Genomic DNA, 27,285 nt, shown 5'->3' with positions numbered 1-27,285 from the left:
GATATTGATTCTTCCTAACCATGAACATGGAATGTTTCTCCATCTGTTTGTGTCCTCTCTTATTTCGTTGAGCAGTGGCTTGTAGTTCTCCTTGAAGAGGTCCTTTGCATTCCTTGTTAGTTGTATTCCTAGGTATTTTATTCTCTTTGTGGCAATTGTGAATGGAAGTTTGTTCTTGATTCCAAAAAATATTTTTAATTTTTGTTTTTAGAGACAGAGTCTCACTCTGTCACACAGGCTGGAATGTAGTGGCACCATCATAGTTCACTGCAGCCTCGAACTCCTGCTTAAGCTCCTGTCTCCCGAGTAGCTGGGACTACAGGTGTGCACCACCAAACCTGGCTAATTTTTAAAACATTTCTTGTAGAGACAGGGTCTCGTTAAGTTGCCTGGGCTGATCTAGAACTCCTAGCCCCAAATCATCCTCCCTCCCTGGCCTCCCAAAGTACTGGGATTATAGGTGTGAGCTACTGTACGCTGACTCTTCAAATATTTTTGATTTATAGTTGGTTAAGTTCAAGGGTGCAGAACCTGCAGATACAGAGGGCCAACTATGTATTATATCTATACAATAAAGAAAGTGTATTTCCATTCGAAGTATGAGTTACATTTCATACTTATCCTCTCCACTTCCCCTCCACACACATGTGCTATGTTAGTCATGTAGGCTGTTCACAGATATTCTAGGTCTTCTTCTAGACCACACGGTAAGATTGTACTTCTTTGCCTTCTTTGATATTTGGATTAGGTATATTCTACCTGGGTGTATATATGTCACTTCGAATGGAAGTTACGAGTACTAATGTGTAATTTATCACCTTACTTTTTTTCTGGTTTAGTGACTGAGAAAACACAGGTCTAGACAGAGCTTCTATAAGCCCAGGGGGCCTAAGTGATAATGAGCAGAACCTCTCTCCTAGATCTTGGTGAACATTAGGCATGATATAAATAAACCCTTATAGTTTTAAGCCATTAAGATTTTTTGGTTATTCTGGCAGCATAACCTAATGTATCCTAACATACACAGGAATTCTGTACTTAATATAGTAAGTGGGGAAAATAAAAATAAGGATAAAGAGAAAAAATTAATTTACAGTGAACATAATATAAATATTTCTGATACTTTTAAAATTTCACTTAGGATGAAATGAGACAAGTATTTGAGATTAGGGACTGCTATACTATTGTTATTATTGTTATTATTTTTGAGATGGAGTCTCACTCTGTCCCCCAGGCTGTAGTGCAGTGGCATGATCTCAGCTCACTGCAACCTCCACCTCCCATTGTTCAAGTGATTCTCTTGCCTCAGCCTCCCAAGTCGCTGGGACTACAGGTGTGCACCATCACACCTGGCTAATTTTTTAAATTTTTAGTAGAGATGGGGTTTCACCATATCGGCCGACTGGTCTCGAACTCCTGACCTCATAATCTGCCTATCTCGGCCTCCCAAAGTGCTGAGATTACAGGCATGAGCCACCATGCCCAGCTGGGACACCTATATTATTCTTTATGCTGGCCTATATTATAATGATAAAATATCCCAAAATTGCCAGGTAAATCCTGCTTTCAACTATTCTGTTCTGCTTTTAAACTATTCATTTCTATTTCTGGTTTGATACTCAATATAAACTGTTAAGTAATAATGATTATTTTAAAAAGCTTTTTCTTGCCTTTCCAACTAAGACTACCTCACAAAACATTACTGGTGTGATAAAGACTTTGCTTAGGATAATACAAAAATATCAATGATCTATTAATAGTTTTGTTGCATTTTGAGAAAGGGTTTTGTAAATATAAAAACGCAGATTTCCATGGCACGAGCCTCTTCTAAAGATGGTTACATGGCCCCGAGACCTCATTTGAACACTTAAGAACTTCAAATGTTCTTAGTCCTCAATAAGAGTTTAGCAACTCTACCCTTTTCCTGTTAGTAACAACTCTCTTGAAATCTTTCTTAATTTGATCACATTTAATTAGAAAACTGCTTTGAGAGATCACATGATCCTATACCCTGTTTTAGGTAGATGAATGTCCAAATTCATTCAGGACAACAGATTTCCTGTTACTTTAAAGCTCCTTAAAGGTACAGATGCCATAATTTGTTTGATTTTAAATCAAAAATGGCATTTACTATTGTTTCCCTATCACCAATTTTATCAATAATCTAATTATTTTACATTCCTCTTCTATCTTCTCTTTGTCTAGAAAATCTAACAGTCTGATTTCAGTGTATATCTGACTTTTCTGACCCCCTTCTCAAACAAGATGATACACTTTGTTAATAGTCTTAACACTGTCTCCTTTTTGACAGCTTTCACTGTAATTATAACTATTCATTATAATTATTAATTATATAATTTGTTTTTTAATGCCTGTTTTCTCTGATAAAACATGAGCTTGAACATTCACTCAGTAAATATTCATCAAACTATTCAAGTGCTAGTGATAGAGCAGTGAACAAAACTACAAAAAAATCCCTCCCCCATGGGGCTTACATTCTAAGGGGAGGGATGAGATGGAAAGTAAACAATATAAATGAGTATATATTTTGGTAGATGATGGAAGGTGCTATGGAGAAAAATGAAGCAGGAAAGGGGAATAAGGACATGACTGGGGACTGTTAAAATTTTGAACAAGGTGATTAAGAAAGGCTTCCATGAGTAGATATTTCAGCAAGGACTGAAGGAGGTAAGGATGCCTGCCCTATTATTGTCAGGAACAAGAGATTTCCAGGCAGAAAGAATTACCAGTGTGGAGCATACATGTCATGCTTGAGAAGCAGTGTGAGGGAGAGTAGCAGATGATGTCTAAAAGGCAAGGTGGAGGAGGTGGAAGGACATCTTGTAGGACCTTGTAGGTCACCATAAGAACTTAAACTTTTACTGTGAATGAGTAGGAAGCCATTAGATAGTCTTGAGCAGAAGACTGTTATGTTGCGCATAGGATGAAGTGGGGTAAGGGCAGAAAGAAAAACCAAGAGGCTATTGCATTAATGGAATAATAATAGTAACATGAACCCATTGATGACAGTGGAAGCCAGGTGATAACAGTGCAGAAAATTAGTACAGTGGCAGGATTATGGAGATATTGTGAAAGTCAGCCCAGGAAGATTTGATGATAGATTGGATTTGGAATGTGAAATAATTAAAGCAGTCAAGGATGATTTCAGGATTGCTCTATAAGGCCAGTGACCATGTTTTTTAATTTCTACCACCTTATCTCTAATATATAGTAGGCAATAAGTACATACTAATCACGATAAAAACATGAAATAAGACAATCATTATCATTCCCAGTTTAAAGATGAGGAAACTGAGGAAGAGAGAGTTGAAGTTATTTAATTTGTCCAATATCATATAACCAAGACATGCCTTTACTTCTTCCCTATTTCCTTATTCTACTCCTCTTTCTTTCTATCATTTGTTTCTTATTTTTTATTTTATTTTAAGTTCTAAAAGATAGGAGATTCTACATCACCTTTGTGAACTGATAAAACTTGTGATGAAGAAGCCATAATAGATAATTAAGGAGCAAAGTTCTCAATTTAATGAGTGAGAAGAAGGACAGATCCAGAAGAAAAGCAAGAAGGAATGAGGAAGAAATCCCAGCATATGAGGTTTTATTTCCTTTTCTTTCAAGCCTGTTTTTATTATTCTTGGTCTTTCAGATATTTCTGTTGGTTGATATTTCTTAAAATAAGCTTTTCAAGCTCCTCAGTAAATCTTATTGGGATTTGGATTGGAATTGCACTGATTTCTCTCTCATGAACACTGCTTGCCTAGACTGTGGCAATTGCCTCTGAAGTGGTCTCTCTTCTTTCATCCATCCACCTCCATGACCTATTCTTTTGTGTGTGTGTGTGTATGTGTGTATGTGTGTGTGTGTGTGAATGAGTTTTGCTTTTATTGCCCAGTTGGAGTGCAATGATCTTGGCTCACTGCAACCTCCACCTCTAGGTTTCAGCAATTCTCCTGCCTTAGCCTCCCAAGTAGCTGGGATTACAGGCATGCGCCACCATACACAGCTAATTTTGTATTTTGAGTAGAGACAGGGTTTCCCCATGCTGGTCAGACTGATCTTGAATTCTCGACCTCAGGTGATCCTCCCACCTTGGCCTCCCAAAATCCTGAGATTACAGATGTGAGCCACAGCACCCAGCCAACATTTTAAAATGTAATACAAATCATGTAAACTCTCTAATAAAAAGCTATTTGCTTCCCAACTCATTCAATGTCCTTATATGATCTACAAGTATCCTGCACAGACTGGCCCCCATCCTATAACTTCTATGACCTCATCCTCTACTGCTCCCTCCATTTCTCACCTCTGCCCAGCCATGTTGTCCTCCTTGTTCCCGCAATGTTCCAGACACACTTTCGTCCCAAAGCCTTTGCTCTTGTTTATCCTTTCGTTTGAGAAGCTCTCCTCTCAGGTACCTACATAGGTTGCTCTCTTTATTCCTTTAGGATGTTTGCTGAAATATCTCCTCAGTAAAGTCTTCTCTGACCATTTTATTTCAACTTGTAACTCTTCCCAGCCCACCTCTGCCTCCCTTTACTGCTTTCATGGTTTCCTTCACAGCACTTATCACCATAGGCCATATATTTTACTTTTCATGTATTAGTCTTTCTTTTCACAAGACAATTGGCTCAATTACAAAGAAAAGTTTTTCAGCATAAAAAGGCTGAAAATTCCAAAAACCAGAGTGCCTCTTCTCCTCCAAAGAATCATAACTCCTCACCAGCCAGGTAACAAAACTGGATGGAGAATGAGTTTGATGAACTGACAGAAGTAGGCCTAAGAAGGTGCATAATAACAAACTCCTCTGAGCTAAAAGAGCATGTTCTAACCCAGTGCAAGGAAGCTAAGAAACCTTGAAAAAAGGTTACAGGAATTGCTAACTAGAATAACCAGCTTAGAGAAGAACATAAATGACCTGATGGAGCTAAAAAACACAGCACAAGAACTTTGCGAGCATATAAACGTATTAATAGCCAAATCAATCAAGCAGAAGAAACAATATCAGAGATTGAAGATCAACTTAATGAAATAAAGCATGAAAAGAAGATCAGAGAAAAAATAAAGACGAGGAATGAACAAAGCCTCCAAGAAACACGGGACTATGTGTAAAGATCAAACCTATGTTTGATTTGATGTACCTGAGAGTGATGGGGAGAGTGGAACCAAGTTGGAAAAAATTCTGCAGGATATTATCCAGGAGAACTTCCTCAACCAAGCAAGACAGGCCAGTACTCAAATTCAGGAAATACAGAGAACATCACAAAGATATTCCTCAAGCAGAACAACCCCAAGACACATAATCATCAGATTCACCAAGGTTGAAATGATGGAAAAAATGTTAAGTGCAGCCAGAGAGAAAGGTCAGGTTACCCATGAAAGGAAGTACATCAGACTAACAGTGGATCTCTCTGCAGAAACCCTACAAGCCAGAAGAGAGTAGGGTCCAATATTCAGCATTCTTGAAAAAAAAAATTTTCAACCCAGAATTTTATATCCAGCCAAACTAAGCTTCATAAGTGAAGAAGAAATAAAATCCTCTACAGACAAGCAAATGCTGAGTGATTTTGTAATCACCAAGCCTGCCTTACAAGAGCTCTTGAAGGAAGCGCTAAATATGGAAACGGAAAACCTGTACTGGCCACTGCAAAACAATGTAAAAACCATTGACACTACAAAGAAACTGCATCAACTAATGGGCAAAATAACCAGCTAGCATCATAATGACAGCATCAAATTCACACATAACAATATTAACCTTAAATATAAACAGGCTAATTGCCCCATTAAAAGACACAGACTGGCAACTTGGATAAAGGGTCAAGACTCATCGGTGTGCTCTATTCAGGAGAACTCATTTCTTGTGCAAAGATACACATGGGCTTGAAATAAATGAATGGAGGAACATTTACCAAGCAAATGGAAAAAATAAAGTAGGGGTCGCAATCTTAGTCTCTGATAAAACAGGTTTAAACCAACAAAAATAAAAAAAGACAAAGAAGGGCATTACATAATGGTAAAAGGGTCAATACAACAAGAAGAGCTAACTATCCTAAATATATATGCTCCAAATACAGGAGCACCTGGATACATAAAGCAAATTCTTAGAGACCTGCAAAGAAACGTAGACTCCCACACGATAATAGTGGGAGAATTTAACACCTAACTGTCAATATTAGACAGATCGATGAGACAGAAAATTAACTTGAACTCAGCTCTGGACCAAGTGCACCTAACAGGCATCTACAGAATGCTCCACCCCAAATCAACAGAATATAAATTCTTCTCAGCATAACATCCCACTTATTCAAAAATTGGTAACATAATTGGAAGTAAAATGCCCCTCAGCAAATGCAGAAGAACAGAAATCATAACAAACAGTCTCTCAGGTCATAGTGCAGTCAAATTAGAACTCAGGATTAAGAAACTCACTCAAAACTGCACAACAACATGAAAACTGAACGACCTGCTCCTAAATGACTACTGGATAAATAACAAAATGAAAATAGAAATAAATATGTTTTTTGAAACCAATGAGAACAAAAGCTCAATGTACCAGAATCTCCAGGACACAGCTAAAGCAGTGTTTAGAGGGAAATTTATAGCACCAAATGCCCACAAGAGAAAGCAGGAAAGATCTAAACTCGACACCCTAATATCACAGTTAAAAGAACTAGAGAAGCAAGAGAAAACAAATTCAAAAGCTGGCAGAAGGCAAGAAATAACAAAGATCAGAGCAGAATTGAAGGAGATAGAGACTGGTTATTTGAAAAGATTAACAAAGTAGACAGACCACTAGCCAGACTATAAAGAAGAAAAGATAGAAGAATCAAACAGACACAATAAAAAAGCATAAAGAGGATATCACCAGTGATCCCACAGAAATACAAACTACCATCAGAGAACACTATGAACACCTATATGCAAATAAACTAGAAAACGTAGACGAAATGGATAAATTCCTAGACACATACACCCTCCCAAGACTAAATCACAAAGAAGTCGAATCTCTGAAAAGACCAATATCTAAGTTCTAAAACTGAGGCAGTAATTAATAGCCTACCAACCAAATAAAGCCTAGGACCAGACAGATTCACAGCCGAATGGTGCCAGATACAAAGAGAAGCTGGTACCATTCCTTCTAAAACTATTCCAAACAATAGAAAAAAAGGGACTCCTTCCTAACTTATTTTATGAGGCCAGCATCATCTTGATACCAAAACCTGGCAGAGACACAACTACAAAAGAAAATTTCAGGCCAATATCCCTGAAGAACGTCGATACAAAAATCCTCAATAAAATACGGGCAAACTGAATCCAGCAGTACATCAAAAAGCTTATCCACCACAATCGAGTCGACTTCATCCCTGGGATGCAAGGCTGGTTCAACATATGCAAATCAATAAATATAAACTATCACTCAAACAGAACCAATGACAAAAAAACACATGATTATCTCAATAAATGCAGAAAAGGCCTTCAATAAAATTCAACATCACTTCATGCTAAAACCTCTCTATAAAGTGGGTATTGATGGAACTACATCTCAGAGATTTAGTAACAAAATGAAGCACACAACAAAATTTAGCAATTATTCATGGAAACAAAGAAAAATAGAATGTTCAATAATTTCACACTGAAGATACAATAGCATAATTAGTAAGTGATAACTTTATTGAGAACAGTTTAAGTAAAATGACAGTGGCAAACATAAGATTGCAATATGATAAGAAAGGAATGAAGCTAAAAATATTCAGGATCAAGTAGAGACTACTCCTTCAAAACACTCAAGAGTCAGATTGAACCAACATGCTTCAAAAGTACATGCTGTTCTAAGCAGTAAAGAATTTTTTTTTAAGGATGGGTAAACCTAAATATTCATTTCATGTATATTTCTTCCAAGTAGCTAATATGCGTTGTGCATGCTTGCTGTCAGGGTTCACTTAAGATCTAGAAGAGAGAGGAAACTGTTCACTCAAATATCCAGAAAAAGAAAAACAACACCTTTCTTAGTATTTTGTTTTTGTTTTCATTAAAGTATATTATTTCTATTACCATAGAATGGCTTTACTGTTATTATATATTTGTTTATTTTGAGAAAAGGTCTGGCTCTATTGCCCAGGCTGGAGTGCAGCGGTGCCATCTCAGCTCACTACAACCTCCGCCTTTCTGGCTCAAGTGATCCTCCCACCTCAGCCTTTCAAGTAGCTGAGTAGCTGGGATTATAGGCAGCTAATTTTTTTTTTTTTTTTGAGTTTTTTGGTAGAGACAAGGTTTCACCATTCTGCTCAGGCTGGTCTAAAACTTGTGTCATCAAGTGATCCACTCATCTTAGGCTCTGAAAGTACCGGGATTACAGATGTGAGCCACTGTGACTATCCTTTTTGTTATTTTTAAATGAATTCATTAACACATATTTTTTTTAAATTTCTCAGTTTTAAGTTCTATTATGGTAAATACCAAAATATATATGTATACAAAAGCTCTTTGGGGTGCTTAGTAATTTTTGAGAATGTGAAGGAATCAACACATTAGTAGCAGTGTTGATAAGCACAATCATAAGATTTATCTCTATTAAAGCTCACAGAAATGAAGAAAAATAATTGGCTTGAGTCAAGATAGAATATTGGTATGATGACTAGAATATGCAGTCATTGATTCATTGTTTACAAATTTGTGGAACTCTGACTGAGGGTCAGACACCGTGATAAGTCCAAAATTACAAAAGGAAGACAGTATGCCTAGAAAGCGTTCCAAGCACAGAGAGGGAAAAAACAGAACTTAGCTCAACAAATATTTAATTGAGCAACTGGCAAAATCAGGACACAAAAATGAATATTCAATGATAAAATGCTAACTGTTCTCATGGAATTTATAGTTTGATAATGCAATCCAATGTACTATATTTTATAACTAAAGTAAACTCTATGAGTCAACATATTAAATTCTATTCTGAATGAGTATAATTGTTCCTTTTTTTTTTTTTTGAGACAGAGTCTTGCTCTATCACTCAGGCTAGAGTACAGTGGTCTAATCTTTGCTCACTGCCATTTCCACTTCCCAGGTTCAAGTGATTCTTCCCCCTCAACCTCCCGAGTAGCTAAAGACTACAGACACATGCCACCACACCCAGCTAATTTTTGTATTTTTAGTGGAGACAGGGTTTTACCATGTTGGCCAGGCTGATCTCGAATTCCTGACCTCAGGTGATCTAAAAAATGTGGGAAAACAAATTACTGTCATATAAGCCACCCAATTTATGGTAATTTGTTATGGCAGTCATTGTAAACTAATACACTCATTAAGTTGGTTCCTTTTGAAAACTGAGGGAAAACAATGGTTTTCTTCTAGCTTTTGCTTTCCTATGTATAAATATCAAAAACTAATTCACATAAGACTATAAAACATAATTTGGACAGATAGAATAATTTATAATATTGAACCCCCAAAGCAAGTTCAAATTTTAGCTTTTGTAAACTTAGAAAAAGTAATACACAATACTAATTGATTCTTTTTACAGAATTTTCAAATATATGCAGCCATGTATTTCAATAAATACATTATTAAATTATTTAGATGAAATCTAGAAAGTGTATAATCTCATTTGTTCATTTACAACTGAATTTTGATTTAATGCCCCTTCTGTGATCTACTGCATCTGCTCTTCCCGTTAACAATCAGAACAAATTTCCATAATGTGTTGGAGAATCCAAGTCAAGGAGAATAGTGGTTTGATACTACTTTTTATGTTCTTACTTTAAAGATCTTACATTTTTGAAACATACACCTCTTTGAAAAGCTGATGAAAGTTTTTCCAGTATAAAAAAATCTACACACAAAATTTTTACATAGAAAAAGTTATGTGCTACATTACAGAAATCACAAGCCCCTTGAAATCTATTTACAGCTTCTCAAATAGTCCCCAAACTCCCAGTTTAAAAACATCTATATTCAGACAACTGTAGAGAGTCGATAGATACTGCATGCATTTTGGTGTCATGTATTCTATTTAGATAAACTGCTATTGTTTTTTCTTTAGACCAATGATATTAACAATGGTGCTTACTTTGGCAGCACATATACCATAAAGGGAATATTAATAATACATTTTAAGTGTCACTGAAAAAATTTCTTTAAACTATGAAGTTTTAAAATATTATATTCATGTGTGTTAATTTATTATCCCTTTGGAAAACATTTTTCTAAAGGAAATTATATAGTGGAAGCATGGGAGAATGGGATTCAATACAGAGAAATCTGATTCACAACAAACTGTCATGAAAACAGGACCTCCAAAAGCTTTAGGTAGACCTAGTGGGGGAAAATGTTCCCAATGAACTTGAATAAATACCTCATCTGTCATTAGGGTTGCAATTGATCTGCCAATCTCATGGTACTGTTGACCCTTTCCCAGGGGTCCCAGGAGAATGAACAAAAATCTGTAATTAAGAAGAAAAAAGTTTTAAGATAGATTATAAAAATAATTTTAATAATACAGAATAACTCATCTCAAAAGGATTACTGAAAATGATGATTTTGATGTGAAATACTTTCATAGTTTTTCACAGTTCATTATTATTTTGAAAAATTCTACAATGATTGACTCTTACGTTTAAGATGCTCAAGCAATGGGAATGCATGCTATTTTTTTTAATCACAATGTTTCTCCATTTAGTTATCTGTAGAGCCTGTACAGTTATTATTGGGAATTTTAAGGATTCTATGATCCTTACAGAAAGAGAGTGGGAAAAGTCAAATCTGATTAGACCTTTCTAAATGGGAAGGAAGAAAACTCGCTTGTATGCAAAACAGAAAATAGTTCAAAGAGAGGAAAGATAACACAATAACAAAACAGAGAAATATATAGTCGAAAACAGCAGATGGATGTACAATTTTCATTATATAAAATAATTGTCAGGAATCAAAGATTAGTAAGGTAGAAGAAAATGGGGAGTTAATTATTTATAATGCTAAGGAATAAAAATAGCATCTGCACTATAATATTCCATCTAAATTAGGTCGAACATTTGGCAAATTCATCATCACAAACGGTGCTTTTAAAGAAATCAATAGATACTCTAACTTTAGCAGATTGGTAATTGCCCTGTCTCTGAGAAGGTCAATCCTTCTGGGAATTGTGAAAATTAAAGAATGTCCTGTATTCTGCCATATCATTCTGTGGTATTAATTTGTTAAATGATTTATGCTATTAAGTATGATTACTAATGGCTTTACAAGGTGTACTAAAATAGTTACTGTAATTCTACTCCTCATTTAGTTATAATCTTTAGAGATTTTACATGTTTTTACATGAGACAAATATTACACAGTTTTAAGGGATGTGACAATATATGTGTGGGTTCAGTTACAACTGAACCCAAGCCAATTTCTATGTAGAAATGTCCAGTATACATTAAAAACAGGGATGGTTTAATGTGGTGGCAGGTACTTTATCAAGTATAATTTTTAAAAGAAACTTCCTATGTACATCTTGCTGTTTTTCAGGTTTCCATTCCACAGGCTATTTTTAAAGTTCTAAAAGATTATTTTCTGACATTTCTACTATGTGTTGCCATTGTATTAATAGGATGCCCTTTTGTCTTCCAAAAACAAACAAACAAAAAAGGATAATTAGAAAGCCTGAGTGGCTTTCTTTATTCTGTTTGTCCAACTAATCTTCCATTTTTCACCTTTCCTAACTAGTCTTGTCTTTAAATCTCTTCTCATACAGTTGCTCTACAGTACCCTAATTTTTTTTCTCCATTGTTCTCTACATATATTTTGCTATCTGAGTATGAAATAAGGTCACTTAAACCTGACAGTTTTCAAGTAAGGGTATATAATCCCATTATGGCTTTTTCCTACTCATGGAAATTTTTCTTTTCCTCCTTTTGAAATACAAGTACTATCATTGTCATAAATAGCCATCTTTTGCTCATAGTTTACCAGACACCTTCCTAAGTTGTGGAACACAAATGCACTGCTTGGAGGACAGAAAAGAAATTTGAAACTGCTAAAATAGTACCTCTACAATTAGTAAGTCTGACATCTTATATATGAATCCCAGATTCCCAGAAACCCTGGATAGGTTACAGTTTGTCCATAGAAAAAACATAGCCTGAATCACACAGTCAGGTGCCATTTTAATGTGCTCAGTTCATCCTTTCCTTTTGTACATAAAAGTTGATCTGTATCAGAACTCTCAGTAACCCTCAAACAGGATAAATAAAAAGTTCTTTCTATAACCTGAATAGTAACTAGATTCCTCCCTCAAACCATAGTCAGACGTAGGTACTTAAACACTGAATCTCGTTCTAGTCAGCTGAGCTCTTACAAAATGAGGCCTCTCCTGACTACGCTATGCCATAGTTGTAGAATATTTTATCCATAATCAAAGCATGGAGTTATGTAATCTGCTGTACTGTGAGTTAAAGCCAAAGATCCACAGAGGACATATAATTCTACAGTTAACCTAGTACCTGAACTTTTCATCAAGGCAACTTGGCTAAGGCATTCAATGTTTGGAAGGGGAGGCATGCTAACAGCATTTGAGATAAAGGGCACCAGCCATATGGGAACAGGGCCCTAAATAGACATGTTTTGCTGTGGGAATAGGACGAAAGTAAAAGGCTAGCTGCATTTTGGAATCCCATTGATGGTAAGAGAATGGAAGAAAACAAGGTTCCTGGGTAAATTGCTAGGAACCTAATGTGCTAAAGTCAATATTCTGTTTTCCTTTCTTTCTTTTTTTATAGTTTTAGTCATGGACAGCCTTATTCTATAAAATGATAAACAGCATAATTCAGTTTGTATTATGCCTAAGTTGTTAGTTTATTGTTAAATGAAAAACAAGTTCAGATCATCAAATTAAATTTGTATTTTTAACTCAGATTCAACCATACTGCAACAATACTTCTACCAGTGATTCTACAGACCCTGTGTGTGGGAAGCCCACTGTTCCTAGCATTGAAACATATATTTGACAGGGCAGGGGCTATCCTAACTATGGCACTTACATGCATCTTGAAGGCCTTATTCAAGTGTAACCAAACCTTAGTAACTCTGTTCTTTTTGAATTTGACCATACTCATGTACAGAATCCTTTCTTTTTTTAGCAGACAATTTAATGCAATCTTTAAGAAAAAGACTAACATGTTACCACTTCTTTTACCAAAAATGTAAAAAAGAAAAAGAACTCGTATGCTTTCAGGGTACCTTGAGATAAGTAATATGCTTAAAATGAAACAGAAGTTTGAGAGAAGGGAGAAAAGAATAGAATAATTTTTAAAGCACCTTTCCCCTCCTCCACAAACAAAAATTAATAATAGTTTTGTGAATTTCACATTAGTTTATAGTCAAAATTCTAACAAAAAATTATATTTAATCCTCATTTTCTTTCCACACAAAAAAAATGGTTTAAGAAAAATACAGAAGATGCTTTTATACTTTTACCTGGTTGGGATTGGTACTTCAGCCAATCCTTGAAGCAGTACAGCTGGAGACAACCTGACAAATGCAACTACAGTTCGATCCAAGAAGTCCAGTTCTCCCACTAAGATGTTTGATGCTTCAGCACCTGGGGGAATCTTTTTCATAAAATGCAGATCAACCTGCAAGCATCACCAGGCAAATACGATGAATCAAAACTGGAAAAATCTGGCAAATCACATTCTTGCACAGTGCTTCACGTATAGTAATCCATGAATAAATATAGTTTAAATAAATATACACAGTTTGTTTATCTGTGTGTATCTCATTTGCCCTTTTTCTATAATAACCTTTTTTTTTAACTTGTGGATTATTTTAACTTGTCATCAATAAGCTGAGTACTCTAGTTCTTCTATTTATTGTTTTTAAAATAAGTTTCTCCAGCATCAACCATCTTGAAATGTTAGACAGGGAAAAGTATGTGAGTTCAGTTAAATAACTATGCTTTAACCATAATTTAATTTGCATTTGCCAACAGATTTAATATTTTTATACTATATTACCTAATTTTTGTACATAATACATTTTAATATTCAAATATGCTTATTTCAAAAGAAATATAATCATGTTTCTCTTTACAGTATAGTTATGACTTTAACCTCCTCTCTTTTCCAGTTGTTCTATATTATTTACATTATATACTTGGCCTTGTAATTCTTCAATATTAGTTTTTCATCTGAGAATTTAGATATGACAGAGTAGAAAAAATCAGAATAAAATATTAACATTTGGAGTTACTGAAGAACTATAGTTGAATTTCCGATATGAGATGTTTGTGATTGAAATGAATGTACACAAAGCAAAAGTGATCATTAGCAAGAAGAAATGCTAAGAATAAAGGATGAAGTCTAAAAATGAATGCAAAATATCCTTAACAATAAATATCAATTTTTATTCACAGGGCCTCAGTGGAAGACAAGCAGTGACTTTAATGTAAATTGTGCAAGATCTATGTCTTGTTTCTAATTCACTTGAGTTGCTTTTTATGTAACGCTGTTTTTAGGGAAGTAAGAATTTATCTGCTCTAGTAATTGATCTTATGCTCTGATGTTAAAAAAATGAGGGCAAAAGATCAAAGTGAGAATAGCCAAGAAAGAGAGGAAAGAGCTCTGGATAATATGAGTGAGGCTGAGAAGATTTTTTTTTTTTTTTTAGCCTAGATAGTTCTTTTGCAGGTTTAATGATTTGAGAATATTTTCCCCAAAAACATAAAATAAAAAATAAATAGTAATATTTTAGTGACTACATTAAATATGTTGCTTTCTGAACTCAAGACCTTAGCACAGCTATTTGGAAGCTTTATAACTAATAAATCTTTCCAAAAAATAAGGATACCACAAAATATATAACGTACCATATGAAGCATCCATTCTTTCACAAGGATTAAATATAGAAATTTTCTGTGGTACTCCATCAAAAATATCAAATAGAACCAATATTTTATTTTAAAGGAAAGGAAGAATGATTTAACAAAGCAAAACTGCCTATAAAAATATATAACAAATATTATACATCCAAAGTTTTTAAGCTACAAACGTACTCTCAAATATAAATTTGTAAATTCACAATTCATGTACACTGGATTACATAGCAAATATTTTGCTTTTGTGGAATCTGATCTTTTAGTTTATAGATAGCAAAAGAACTTATTTACTATAATAAGTAAGGTTAAATTTCATGAAATTTATTGTGGTATTTTTGTAGGTATTTATCTAGCTAGAAGAAATGTACACATTTTAAATGATTTAAATTGGTAATGCTTTATATTTTCATTGTAATGCAAAAATTCCAAAGGAGGGAATAAAAGATTTCCCATATACTGTTAGCCCTTTGAGGAAAACATAATAAATTTTCATAATCTTTTCAGTTTCTAAAAAAATAAACAGTTAAGTTTTCTCTCTCAATGGAAAGAACGATGATACAATATAAATACTGAAACCATATTTAAAATGAGGAAACATCTTTTTAAAAAATCCAAAATTGATAATATGAATTATAATGATAATACCTGACATTTAAATTCCATCTTAAAGACTATAAACTCATTTATTGCTTGACAAATGCCATTGTCTTAACTACTAAAGTCTGTGCCTCAGGCAGATGACAATTATAGAAATAATTGTTTTAATATGAAAATTAAATCAAGAAGTACATAGTGTGTTAAAATAAATTTTGTAAAAGGAAATAAATGGTCATTACATATGATCTGTAAATTTACATAATACCTAGTGTGTCATAGATAACCTGTTATTTAGAAAAAAGAATTAAAATATACAGAATTTAATTTCAGGATAAGCAAATTCATCTTTTGATTTCAAATGGAGTAAGTTATAGTTCTATAACACATATCTGGCGTAGCCATTATATTATACTCATTACATTATATTGTTCTTGGAGTAGTCATATACTTTGGGAAGTAATCAATTATGTATTATCTAATTATATTATTCTATATTCTATATAATTATATATTATTCCTGGAGCAACCTTATATTTTGTGTTTGTGTACTATATACTTCATGAAGAAACATATTTGACAAATCAGCTACCTTTTTTGTTTGATTATTTTTTGAGACAGGGTCACCCATAGTGGAGTGCAGCAATGTGATCCCAGCTCACTTGAGCCTCAAACTTCCTGGCTCAAGCCACCTTGATCTCCCAGTTCAGCCTTCTGAGTATCTGGGACTACAGGTGTGCCACCATGCCTGGCTAATTTTTTCTAGATTTTGTATAGATGAGGTCTCACTATGTTACCTAGGTTGATCTCTAACTCCTGAGCTCAAGTGATCCTCCTGTCTTGGCCTCCCAAAATGCTGGGATTACAGGTGTGAGCCACCATGCCCTTGGCCCCTTAAGCAACTTTCAACATAACAAAATATTATGTTTAAAGACCTGAATGTGATGTCCTATAAAATTATAAATACCTAATACAGCTCTAGGGAATGTAGGTTGAAATACATCCCTAAGACAGCTGTCAAGTGAATGCAAACACTTGGAATGGACAAGAAAAAATCCTGGAAGCTTCTGGTCTTCTGAATAGGATCTTGAAGAAATCAAGCTATACTATTCTGGGTCTGTATTTACACTCATGCTTCTGGGCTCTTCAGACCTCACCTTTATGCTTAAAATGGAAAGATTTCTTTATTCTGGGCCTTTGATACTTGAGCTGTGGATGAGAAACAGTTACATTTCTAGGGGAACAGGGAACAAGATTAGATAGAAGACCAAGGTGAAATTGGAAGTGTCTGGGCAAACTACACACTAAAAATTAAAGGAAAAACAGATGGAAATTTAAGGAGAAAGTTTAAGTCTTCAGCCCATTATAGAAAGTACAAGAAAATTCATAGGGATTCTCTGGGGAGAAATGTTGCCTTGACACTAACTTGCCAGTGATCTTGAGCAGCTCTCTTAATTACTCTGGGATTCAGCTTTCTTGCTGACTAAATGAGATGTCTAAGGTTCCCTACAGTTCGATGATTAAATAATAAAACTCTTTGTAATATGTTTCTTACACTAAACCTAGATGCAGAAGAAAGTTCTTTCTATGTAAAAAATTATGTGAAGCCTTCTCTGGGTCATTCGAAGTAAAAGAAAACACCATCAACATAAAAATCACATTCTACTGTCAGTTTGAAAAAGACAAATAGTGTTTTGACACATCCGCTTTTTAAAAGTATTATGGGAAACTAAAACCTGGCAATTCAGGATATTTTCTAAATCATTCCTTAAGTAAGTTTGAAAGGTCTATCCACTGGAAGGGTTACAAATATGTAGGTTAAACATAGATGGAATAAATATGATCAAGTCATATATGCTGAATAAAGACCTTTTTTCTCTTAACACCAAAAAATGTTTGGAATGTACATATTAAGATTCTAGGGTTCAGAATCTGTATATTAAGACTTCACATATTAAAATAGTAAACTAACCTGGAAACTAGCTAAGCTTTGATAAATTCAATGCTAAACTAAAATCATAGGCTAAAAAATAAATCAACTCATGTACCTGCAAAATCTGGCACTAAAATGTGTTTCCATAATGATAGATCACAATTGCTCTTTTCAAACCCTACTTTTCTGCCCTCTCAGGCTTTAAAGTCAAAAATCTTAGTCTTTTTTAAATACCAAAACTAGGCTTACATTATTTTGAATCTTAAAGGATTCATTCAACAAATACATACCAAATACTATTTAAGACACTAAAGATCCAGTGGAGACCAATATATTTAATTTCTGACACTACCATCTATACTACTAATGATAACAGCAGTAAGTATAACCACCTTTTATTAAGTACCTGCTATATGCCAAGCACTGTGCCAGGATCTCTCTATATATTATCTCATTAAATCTTCACAACGAAATTGTAGTTTTCTTACTTTACAAATGAGAAGGCTGAACTTTTGAGAACTTTTCTAAGATCAGAGTTTATAATGCCAGAGTTGGGATTGAAGATCTCACACTGTTTCTCAAAAGCCATGTTCTTTCTAGTGTGCCATGCTATGAACAAGAAATTGAAGAATATGGGCAGCTGACACTAAGTAGAGGGTTCTAGAAATTTAACTTGCCTATTGAAAAAATGAAATGGGCCAGTGATCGAAAATGTGATGAGAAAGAAAAGGATTAAAATAAAGGAAATTGACTTTTGACTCTTCCATAGTTTTAATTGTTTGGGGAGACCAGAAGATGAGACTACTGCCTACAATTGGCAATCTTCATTTTCTTTAATATGTTATAAAGTATTTTCAAAGGCTGCAAAGATAGGTCACACAACCAATAACAAAATTATGTGGGGATATAAAATTCAGTATATAAAGGTTATATTGTTTTTAACAAGTTAAATCACAATTTATTTGAAAGGAGGAGCTATGTGATTTATAATGATTGTTTCTGAGGATGTTAAATATGCCTTCTTTATACTGTTAATGTGTACATACATAAATATGCAGCTTGTTACATTACTGCTTTTAAGATCATTTCAAATTAAGAATATCAGAAATTAAATGTATGGCAGTTTGTGACAACTTTTTTTCCAACTTGCAGATGAATGAAGATGCAATGCTTTAAAAAGATAGTTCTTAGAGTGGTAGATGGAATACATTTGAACTGGCTTAATGTTTGAACCACATGCCTCCACACAGTGAAATGAGCTTTGAACCACTGTAGAAATATAGCCCGAGTATGCCCTCACCTCTCTCTCTTGCTGGTGTGGAGGTCCTTTTTCATGCCTTTGTTTCATCCCACATGGACTAGTATGCCCCTTTTGTTGGCCTCCCAGTCCCTGCACGCATAATTAACAGACTTAAGCTGGTACACCATGCTCCCACGGAGACTCCGCCAGGCACCAGAGGGAGAGCATGCACACAACTAGACCTAGATCATTTAGGCATTGTCAGAGGGATTCTGAAACAGGTCCAAGTAGCTGATCGTTATTAATCTTTTCAGAACCTTGATTCACGCTACTTCCTCCACTGACGCCACCCATTCCCACCTCCTCCCACTACTACAATTATTTCCAGTGCTAAGGGCTTTATTAAAATATTACCCTGAGTTATTTCTATTTCAGCCACTCAGATACACAGAATTGTTAACCTGCCTTATTTTCACCAAGTATTGAAACTCCTCCTTTTTTGCCTTGTCTTTTTTTTTTTGAGATGGAGTCTCACTCTGTCATCCAGGCTGGAGTGCAGTGGTATGAACTTGGCGCACTGCAACCTCTGCCTCTTGGGCTCAAGCAATCCTTCCATCTCAGCCTTCCAAGTAGCTGGAACGACAGGCACGCACCACCACACCTGGCTAGAAACTTGTCTTTTCTACTCAACTGTTACTTTGCCATAGCTTGCAAAGGCAATTGTACAATGTCAGGAATTTGCTAATCAAAATCACATTGTAACTGACTCATTATTTTCTGAGAATACATTCAAGTTAATGATTTCATTTCAGTTGTCTCCAATTAGATGTATTCCTCAACACAGTCAGTTCTTATGTTTTTATTGAAAACTCTGCTCAGTTTTACTATGTCCTTCTAGGATTTCCGTACAGTAAGGACGTTTTCTTGATTACATTAACAATTAAGTTTTATATTATGATTTGCTTTCCCACAAATAGAGGAAAGGTAATTTTGAACACAAACTAGCCAAAGTTTTTAAACAATAGATTAAACTTCTGTTAAATTCCCCCTGAATCCCAGTTATTCTTTTTATTGGAAGAGATAATATTATACCAAGTGGCTGAAACCTGAATACTATGCATAGAACTCACACGTTCAGTTTTTTTTGAATAAGCAAAATGTTACATGTGGACTTAATGCTGACATCTGTAACAATATCAAACTTTGACAAGAAACAAAAAAAGTGCATGCAAAATATGGTGTCAACACCTCTTAAAATGGGTAGTAATTTCTAGTAGTAATTTAGCAACTTACATGAGAGGGAGAAAAGCTCACCTTGCTAAAGTCAACAGTGCTGTTTTCTCTGCTAACATCATTTTTATTTTCAACACAGGCTGGAGCAGACTGAGGAGAAACAACCTGACCTGCTAAAAGAGATTGTTGTGACAGAACACAAACAATTACTTACATAGTTCTAGATATACTGAGTGAAATATGCACTTCAATTAAACTAGACTAACAGGTTTCTTAATGAATGCTTATGATGTAAGCATGAAGGGTCAATATAAATAGTTCTATATTAATACAAAAATTCTTATTTATCAGTTACAGGTAGAAATGGGAGAATTCAGCAAAAAAAACTTAAACCAATTTTCAGATAAAAATTCTAAATGATTCTTTTCAATAAAGTTTATCTACAAAAATATATAAACGTTACCAGGATTTTGAAGCATCATTGATTTCAATCAAAACTAATGGTATATATAAAAAGACAAGATAGACATCTGTTAAGATTTAAGCTCAGCCTGAAGAATTAAAAATGTAAAGTATTAAAAAGAACAAATATTTATCTGAAAATGACATGGTATATTTTTAGGTTCTAGTGCATCTAAGAAGCCAAACCAATGAAAAACATTTATCTGGCCATAAATCCTAGAGTTTCTATATACTGGGGTTCTTTTAGAAATATCTTTATTTCACACAATACGAACCCAAGGATGTGATTTTATTTATGCCTGACTATTCTATTACATAAGCACATTGATACTAGTCTGTGATATAAAAGATAAAAACTTGAATTGTTTTAGTTTTCCATTAACACTAAACTAAAACATAATTATTTTGTAGTTCTTTTCCCTATCATAGGGAAGATGATGAGAGTTAAGTGGATAGCAATGCTGGGAGTGTGGCAATGGACAGAAAAGGTTAAATTCCATCATTCACTAAATACGAAACACTGTTGCAGTAAGTCATCTGAAATTTGTTCATAATTAGCAATCCAATGAAAATTAAACCTCTCCCCATTTTATTGTTTGTTTTTCTGTAAAATGACAACCCAACTTTGAAGCCTTGCCCATGTTTATGATAATAACTCAATGTCTCAAAATACTGCTTTTATTCACATCCATTATAGACGTTAGAAGTAGTCTCTCTGCCTGGCTCTTCTATCTACCTAAATCCTAATTTTATTCTAAATTCGCCTTTAGTGCCATTTCTCATTACTTCAGTCTCTCTGAATTTCTCAAAACTCCCAGTGTAAATGCAAAACCCCCCACAAAAACCCATTTCTTTATCTCCTAAAACCTCATTTATTCTTTGTTACCTAGAAATTATCAATTGCAGCTAAAAATACTAATTATTTACTTTCAAATATTACTATAATTTTGCTTTTTGGATCAGCAAGCCTCTCAAGCAGGGGTCATTTATTAATAGGAATAATTTCATGGTTTAAAGTTGTTATAATGCCAGAAAGTAATAGGATTAATATTCTTCTAGAACTTAAAGATTTCACTACTTTCATTAAACAATGTAAAAGAATATATCTGGAGAAGATAAAAATCAAATGACTTTTTAAAATAAGTTCACCTCAAACCACGTTCACAAATTCTGATTATAGCATATTCTAGGGAAATGTATAAACTTCAGATAAATGTCAGAAAGCTACATAAATTATTTTCATTCTCCCATTTCTAACCACAATGTGCAGCTATGACTGTGAACTGTTCATTAGCAGCCTTTCAATTTACCATTCTCAAACTAATAACTGTAGTTTTAAAAAACCTTTTACATAATGCATTTGTGCTACTAACAGATGTCTTCAATCACCAGTTTCACATCATTCTCCATATTTTAATGAGTTAGAACATTAGATATATTTAAAACTAAATTTATTGACTATTCTGTAAAATTGAGTGGTGAAATTCAAGTCATGGAAAAATTTAACATATATCTGCTTTCTTATAATAATTCATTTAATGTGGTATAAATCTACATGGAAGAACAATTATTTAGTTCTATCACTGAACACATACAAAACAAAAGTCAAACCGGTGCAAAATCATTAACTTTGAAGAGATTAAATTTTGAATTGGATAGAAAATATATGGAAACTTAAAATTTGAAGAAATTGAATACCTTATGTTTTCATTTGTATATTTTAAGAAGACTATTGCATAAATTATCTTCAGCTCAGGAAGTATCTTTAAAACACTGATACTTGTAATTCTCCTTGTAAATAATTATAGTAATTAATAATATTATATGTAATAATAAGTAATATATTTTGAGATTTATTGTTGTAAGCTATTCTTGTTCTAAAATAAGAACAATTTTATAAAATATTACCTTATATGGTTGATAATGAAGAAGGAATTTAGAAACTATTTTTTATAAACATTTTAAGTGATGTTGATAATGACCTAGTTGAGAGCTTAACTAGCAGGATACATATCAGATTACAGTAAACTTCTTACTAGTTCTAGATTTTAGATATGTCTATAGAATGGATGTTAATATAAGAAGCATAAAAACTACTAGCCCATGATAGAAAAAACACAAATTGTTTATATTTCATATTTCAGAGTAGTAGTAAATAATAGGAGTAAATATTAATAATTAAATATATTTATTCACATCAAAAGTTCTGCAAAGTTTAAATAGCATTTCAAATCTTGTTAGTATTTCTAAAAATGAAATAGTATATAGAACAAAGTATTGGTAGTATATAGAACAATGTATTGGTAGTATATAGAACAATGAATACATACTCTTTAAAAATTAAGGTAACAAGTTTGAATTGGGTTATTTTGAAAAAACAGAAGATTTTTTTAAAAGCTTAACATTTTATTTGCTGTATATCTATAACTAACGTTCACACATGAATTATAGTCCATAGAACTAATTGAAACCTCATAAATTAAAAATAATTTTTATAGTTCTGTGATCAATTATAATCTTTGTTTAAATATATTTTTCTTTAGTTTATGCCAATTATTGCCACCTTTCAGAAGAAAATGATGGGAATAAATTTCAAAATTAATTCCATTAACTGAAATACTATTACATAAGAAGAATTTTAAAAATTCAGATTTTGGAAGGGCATCTCTTATTTTCTTGGTGATGTCTAAGGCAATAGTGGTTCACAGAATGACAATTTTTAAATACATAATTTTACTTTTAGCCAGAAGTGAATATTTTCCTAAAAGAATTACAGAGAATTTGCCAGGACATTTTCTCCTAGTGGAAAAAAATTAGTATAAAGTTAGGATTTAGCATTCATATATGTGTGGAAGCTTTATGAATGCTAGTTGTACACAGTAATTTTTTAAAGTGCTATACCACAGTACTTACAAATGCTTTTTACCTGTTTTTTAATATTACCTTTGTCCACTGATCACTGCCCATATTATTTCCTATAAATGAATGTCATTGCAATGTTTAATTATTTCTGTTATTATAATACCCACATAATTTTGAGGTATGAGATCACTATGAAAAAAGACATTAATTCAGTAATCTTATTATATTCAGAGTAAGTTATTTAAAAACTAATGAAAAGTGGGTATCACTAAGATTAACTGGTATCTGTGATTATTTAAATGTAAATAGAAACATTTGAGAAACCTAATATCATCCTTTGCTATTTACTAAATACATTTTTCTGACCTGTTAAGCTCAAGAGTTCTTCACCTTAAATCAAAATTTCTAATATTTGTTTGGTATCTTATCAATTAAGATGCATATTATATAGTATTCATGTTACCACCCATTTGAATTCCTTTTTTTGAGTTATATGAATTTATTTTTTTTCCTCTGGACCTCCATGTAGGGATCATATATGTCAGATAAAAAGTTACTATAGACCATGTATTTTTCTAGGGCAAATTATAATAGATATGAGGGAAGCGTAGGAGAAAATTAAGAGTATTTCGAGTAAATACTGACTAGAAAAATGAAGCTCTGTTTTCCTGCTTGTTACAACATAACTTTTTCACTAAGTGTATCATGAAACTGGCAAAGTCATTTTCTTTATCATAAAGTTGCGGGGAAGGAACATGAGATTACATCAAAAGTACTATTTCATAACTGTAAGTAGTATTATTAAAGCACCTCATTATTGGAAAACAAAAGGTATATTCTCAAAAACCCTGTTGACTATTATATTAACTCATTTGTCTTTAGCTATCGTTCTCTTCTTTAAGTATGCACATATGTATTATAAAACAGCAGTGTAGCAACTTTCAAATTTATATTTGGCCAAATTTATATCAATAGAATATACTGCATAAATGTATCATTACTTTCTACTGCTTAATCCACTGTAAATCACGTGCACTAGAAGGAAACTGGGATGAAGACATGAAGGTACATTACTATTAACCTAGAGACCAAGCTGGGTTACACTACCTCAGAAACCTTCAACGCATTTAGAGTACCCAAAGGGTAGGAGATGAGGGAGGTACAGAGATGAGATGAGCCTGTTAGAGACAGACACAAGACAGAGCAAAATAAAGAAATATAAAGATGAATGACAAAGTTACATACATGTGTAACAATACATTTATTCATGGGAATAGAAAACATGAAGAAAGAGGGCTAAATATTTAGAAAATGTTGATTAGGTGAGCTACACTTCAAAAACATGAAAAGTATGCACACAGTTAAACTTGGAGAAAAATTAGTATGCCTGGAAATAATTAATGCATATAAGAAATAAATTCTAACACATCATACTAGAATTATGTTCACTCTTAAAATCTAGTCTTGACATTCCAAAAGTGTAATGACAATACAGCCTCCAGGCAGACCCATCAGTTGTGTCAGTAATGTCATCTCAATTTTCTTGGAACAGTGGAAAATATATTTATTAAACAATGTTTAATTATTTAATATACACAAATATTTTAATATGTTTTATCTCAAGCAATTTTAAGAACTATTATTCTAGCTTTAGTTTTTTCTTCAAGGGTAAAACATTATGAGGGACAAACTTTAAACTCTGGATATCTTATTTATGAGATCATTGTATTAAAAAAGCAATAAAACATATAAATATCTAAATACATAAAGACAGCATGCATCTGAAAATTAAAAGTACAGCATTTGTAAAAGAAGCAAGTATAATGTAATAAATCTGATTTCCAACACCATAAATAAATACCATGCACAATATGTATGTGTACATTGCTTTAAAGGCTGAAATCTACCCAGGCCTAAAGAGTGAACTTTATGTCCCATCCTCCCAAATAACTGTTCTTCAGTAACCTATGGCTTTGAACAGTAGTTAGAGACTTTCTGCACTGTAATTCCTTTTGAGATCCTAAATAAAAGGTACAACTGGAAAGTATTCAGATTAGGAAAGATGAAAGATATGTGAAGGAAAACCAACAGAGTTAAAAATTATTGGTAAAGAATAGAGCAGAATAAAGACACACTATGCTTAAGAAAACTAATAATCTCAAATTATCTTCAAAAATATGAAAATTATCATGGGGCAATAATATTTTATAATAGATTCATAATCCCAATGTCTCAAAAGGCAATTGAATACACGACCCAAATGATAAATACAGATACTGATAAATTTTGCCTTCTAGATCGCTTAACACAAAAGTCTTCTTTTTAGTTTTAGAAAATCTTCCTAGTACAAATAATTATTTGAATATTTTTGATATATTTATTTTGAGTGTTTTATCACTCATATTCTTTTCAGGGTACTAATGTCAAAGTAGATATTATTTTTCTATTATTTTTGCTGTTGTTTTGCCAAATGTAACTGTCACTTTTTATTGAAACACCAGAATCAGACATTTAATTCTCACAGTTTTGATGCTTAATGAAAAGTGAAAGTTAAACACAGCATGGTGGCATTAAAAATGCATGGTGAATCCATAGCATCCTGCATGTTAGCCCTGAAGAGAAATGTGGAATACCAAGAAAAAAATTATTCAAAAAAGTAAACTTGTGTATTTAGAGATGAGATTGATAAATTATCACAAATCACTAAAAAAGGAATGAACAAAAGATAGTAGACTAGGGAAGGAGAAGATAAAGGAAATATACTATTTTATTAACATAATCTATAAAACAGGGAAGACCCCATTTGAAATACAGTGTCTGAATATTTCACCCCTGAGAGTATTGCCAAGGTAGCACACTCAAGATATCAGTCAATTAAGAAGTAGAAACTTTATTCTCTATGACTCTTTCAGACTTATCTACATAAGCATCAATTTGTTTTTGAAGAAATTTCAGCACACATTAAACAAGAAGCGGGGACTTACTTCTACCACTATGATTAGGGAGGAAAATGTGTTCTGTTTTCAAGTTTCTGGAAACATCTTTGCTCTATTTAATTTCTATTCTATAATATTTTTTAAAGCCAATCGTTTTGCATAATAGATTTTACTCAGGAGATTTTTAAAAATTAATAGTATCACCTTTACTTTTTTGAGTTTTGAAATCCTTTTGCATCTCTCTGTATTATTGCACAAAAATTTAAATCTCTGTTGCATATTTAAAACAGAATGTCCAATTTATATTTATGGCTATTAATTTCAATTTGTTTATATATCTAGAGTTTGTTAGGTTTTAGAGTTCATAAGTAGATTGAGAATCTTAGTAGTAAAGGTCTTTCATATTTTTTTTCACTTTTGGGTAGGAGATTTATTTCTAAATTGGTGAAGTCTATACATATTTTCAGAATTCTCAACACACATAATTATGCAAAGTGTGTGAGGAAGCAAAACAGAGTCATAAGGAGGTGTTATAAGCTTAGGCTTAGAAAACCACTTCTGACAGCATACTCTACAACAATACTTAATTGGGTATATGAATCTTATTAGAAATGTTTCCAAGTTTTTATTGCCCTTACGTATGCCTCAAAAAGATTGTATGTGTTCAGATAAAGGCTGATTGTACAGATGGTGACAGAATCACTTCAGAACCACTCAGATTCTGGTTTTCGGGAAAACCAAATCATTTCTTAAATAAGACAAAAAGCAGGCTCTCAGAAAACCTTGTATCTATATGTAGATTTGCGATTCACAGTTATAATTCTATCATATCTTCTTATGTTTAATAGAAGTTTAAAGTAGTAACAAACAGTGTGCCTAGATCTGCATCATATTACAATAAATAATTGATCCAATAAATTCTATAGCCTCTTACCTCAAAAAAACAAAATGCAATGAAATTATTTGTACAGTAAACATTATCTCCAATGAAATTTAATATATAAATCATAAGTAGTTCAAAATCCAAGATCCTTGCCTCTTTGAAGAAACATGCCTCTTTCTCAAAGATATATATCTTATTATCTGATTTCCGGCAAAAGTCCTGAAGGCAAGAGTTCATTTTTATAAAATCTGCATGCATCCTTAGAAAGTTAAT

The 27,285-nt window shown here is 33.1% G+C and overlaps 1 protein-coding gene across 15 annotated transcripts in view; it reads right to left on the bottom strand.

Annotated features, from left to right (window-relative positions):
• Nucleotides 1-27,285, bottom strand: part of SLC4A10 (solute carrier family 4 member 10) — a 364,848-nt gene that overhangs the window by 91,650 nt on the left and 245,913 nt on the right. For 6 of the 15 annotated variants that reach the window (XR_005203352.1, XM_037745609.1, XM_017547913.2 and 3 more), the window contains exons 7-10: nt 19,951-20,042; nt 18,697-18,786; nt 13,471-13,628; nt 10,370-10,457 (exon numbers count right to left, since the gene is read on the bottom strand). Coding sequence is in view for 14 of the 15 variants with exons in the window: in XM_037745609.1 (XP_037601537.1) it covers nt 10,370-10,457; nt 13,471-13,628; nt 18,697-18,786; nt 19,951-20,042 (428 nt within the window). In the remaining variant the exon portion in view is untranslated. The remainder of the gene's footprint in view (nt 1-10,369; nt 10,458-13,470; nt 13,629-18,696; nt 18,787-19,950; nt 20,043-27,285) is intronic. The other 9 variants (XM_037745617.1, XM_017547933.2, XM_037745614.1 and 6 more) reach the window with 3 other exon arrangements.

Source organism: Cebus imitator, unplaced genomic scaffold, assembly GCF_001604975.1.
Source record: "Cebus imitator isolate Cc_AM_T3 unplaced genomic scaffold, Cebus_imitator-1.0 Scaffold10, whole genome shotgun sequence".
In the NCBI taxonomy this organism is placed as follows: domain Eukaryota; kingdom Metazoa; phylum Chordata; class Mammalia; order Primates; family Cebidae; genus Cebus; species Cebus imitator.
This window is presented reverse-complemented; position numbering and strand designations above follow the sequence as displayed.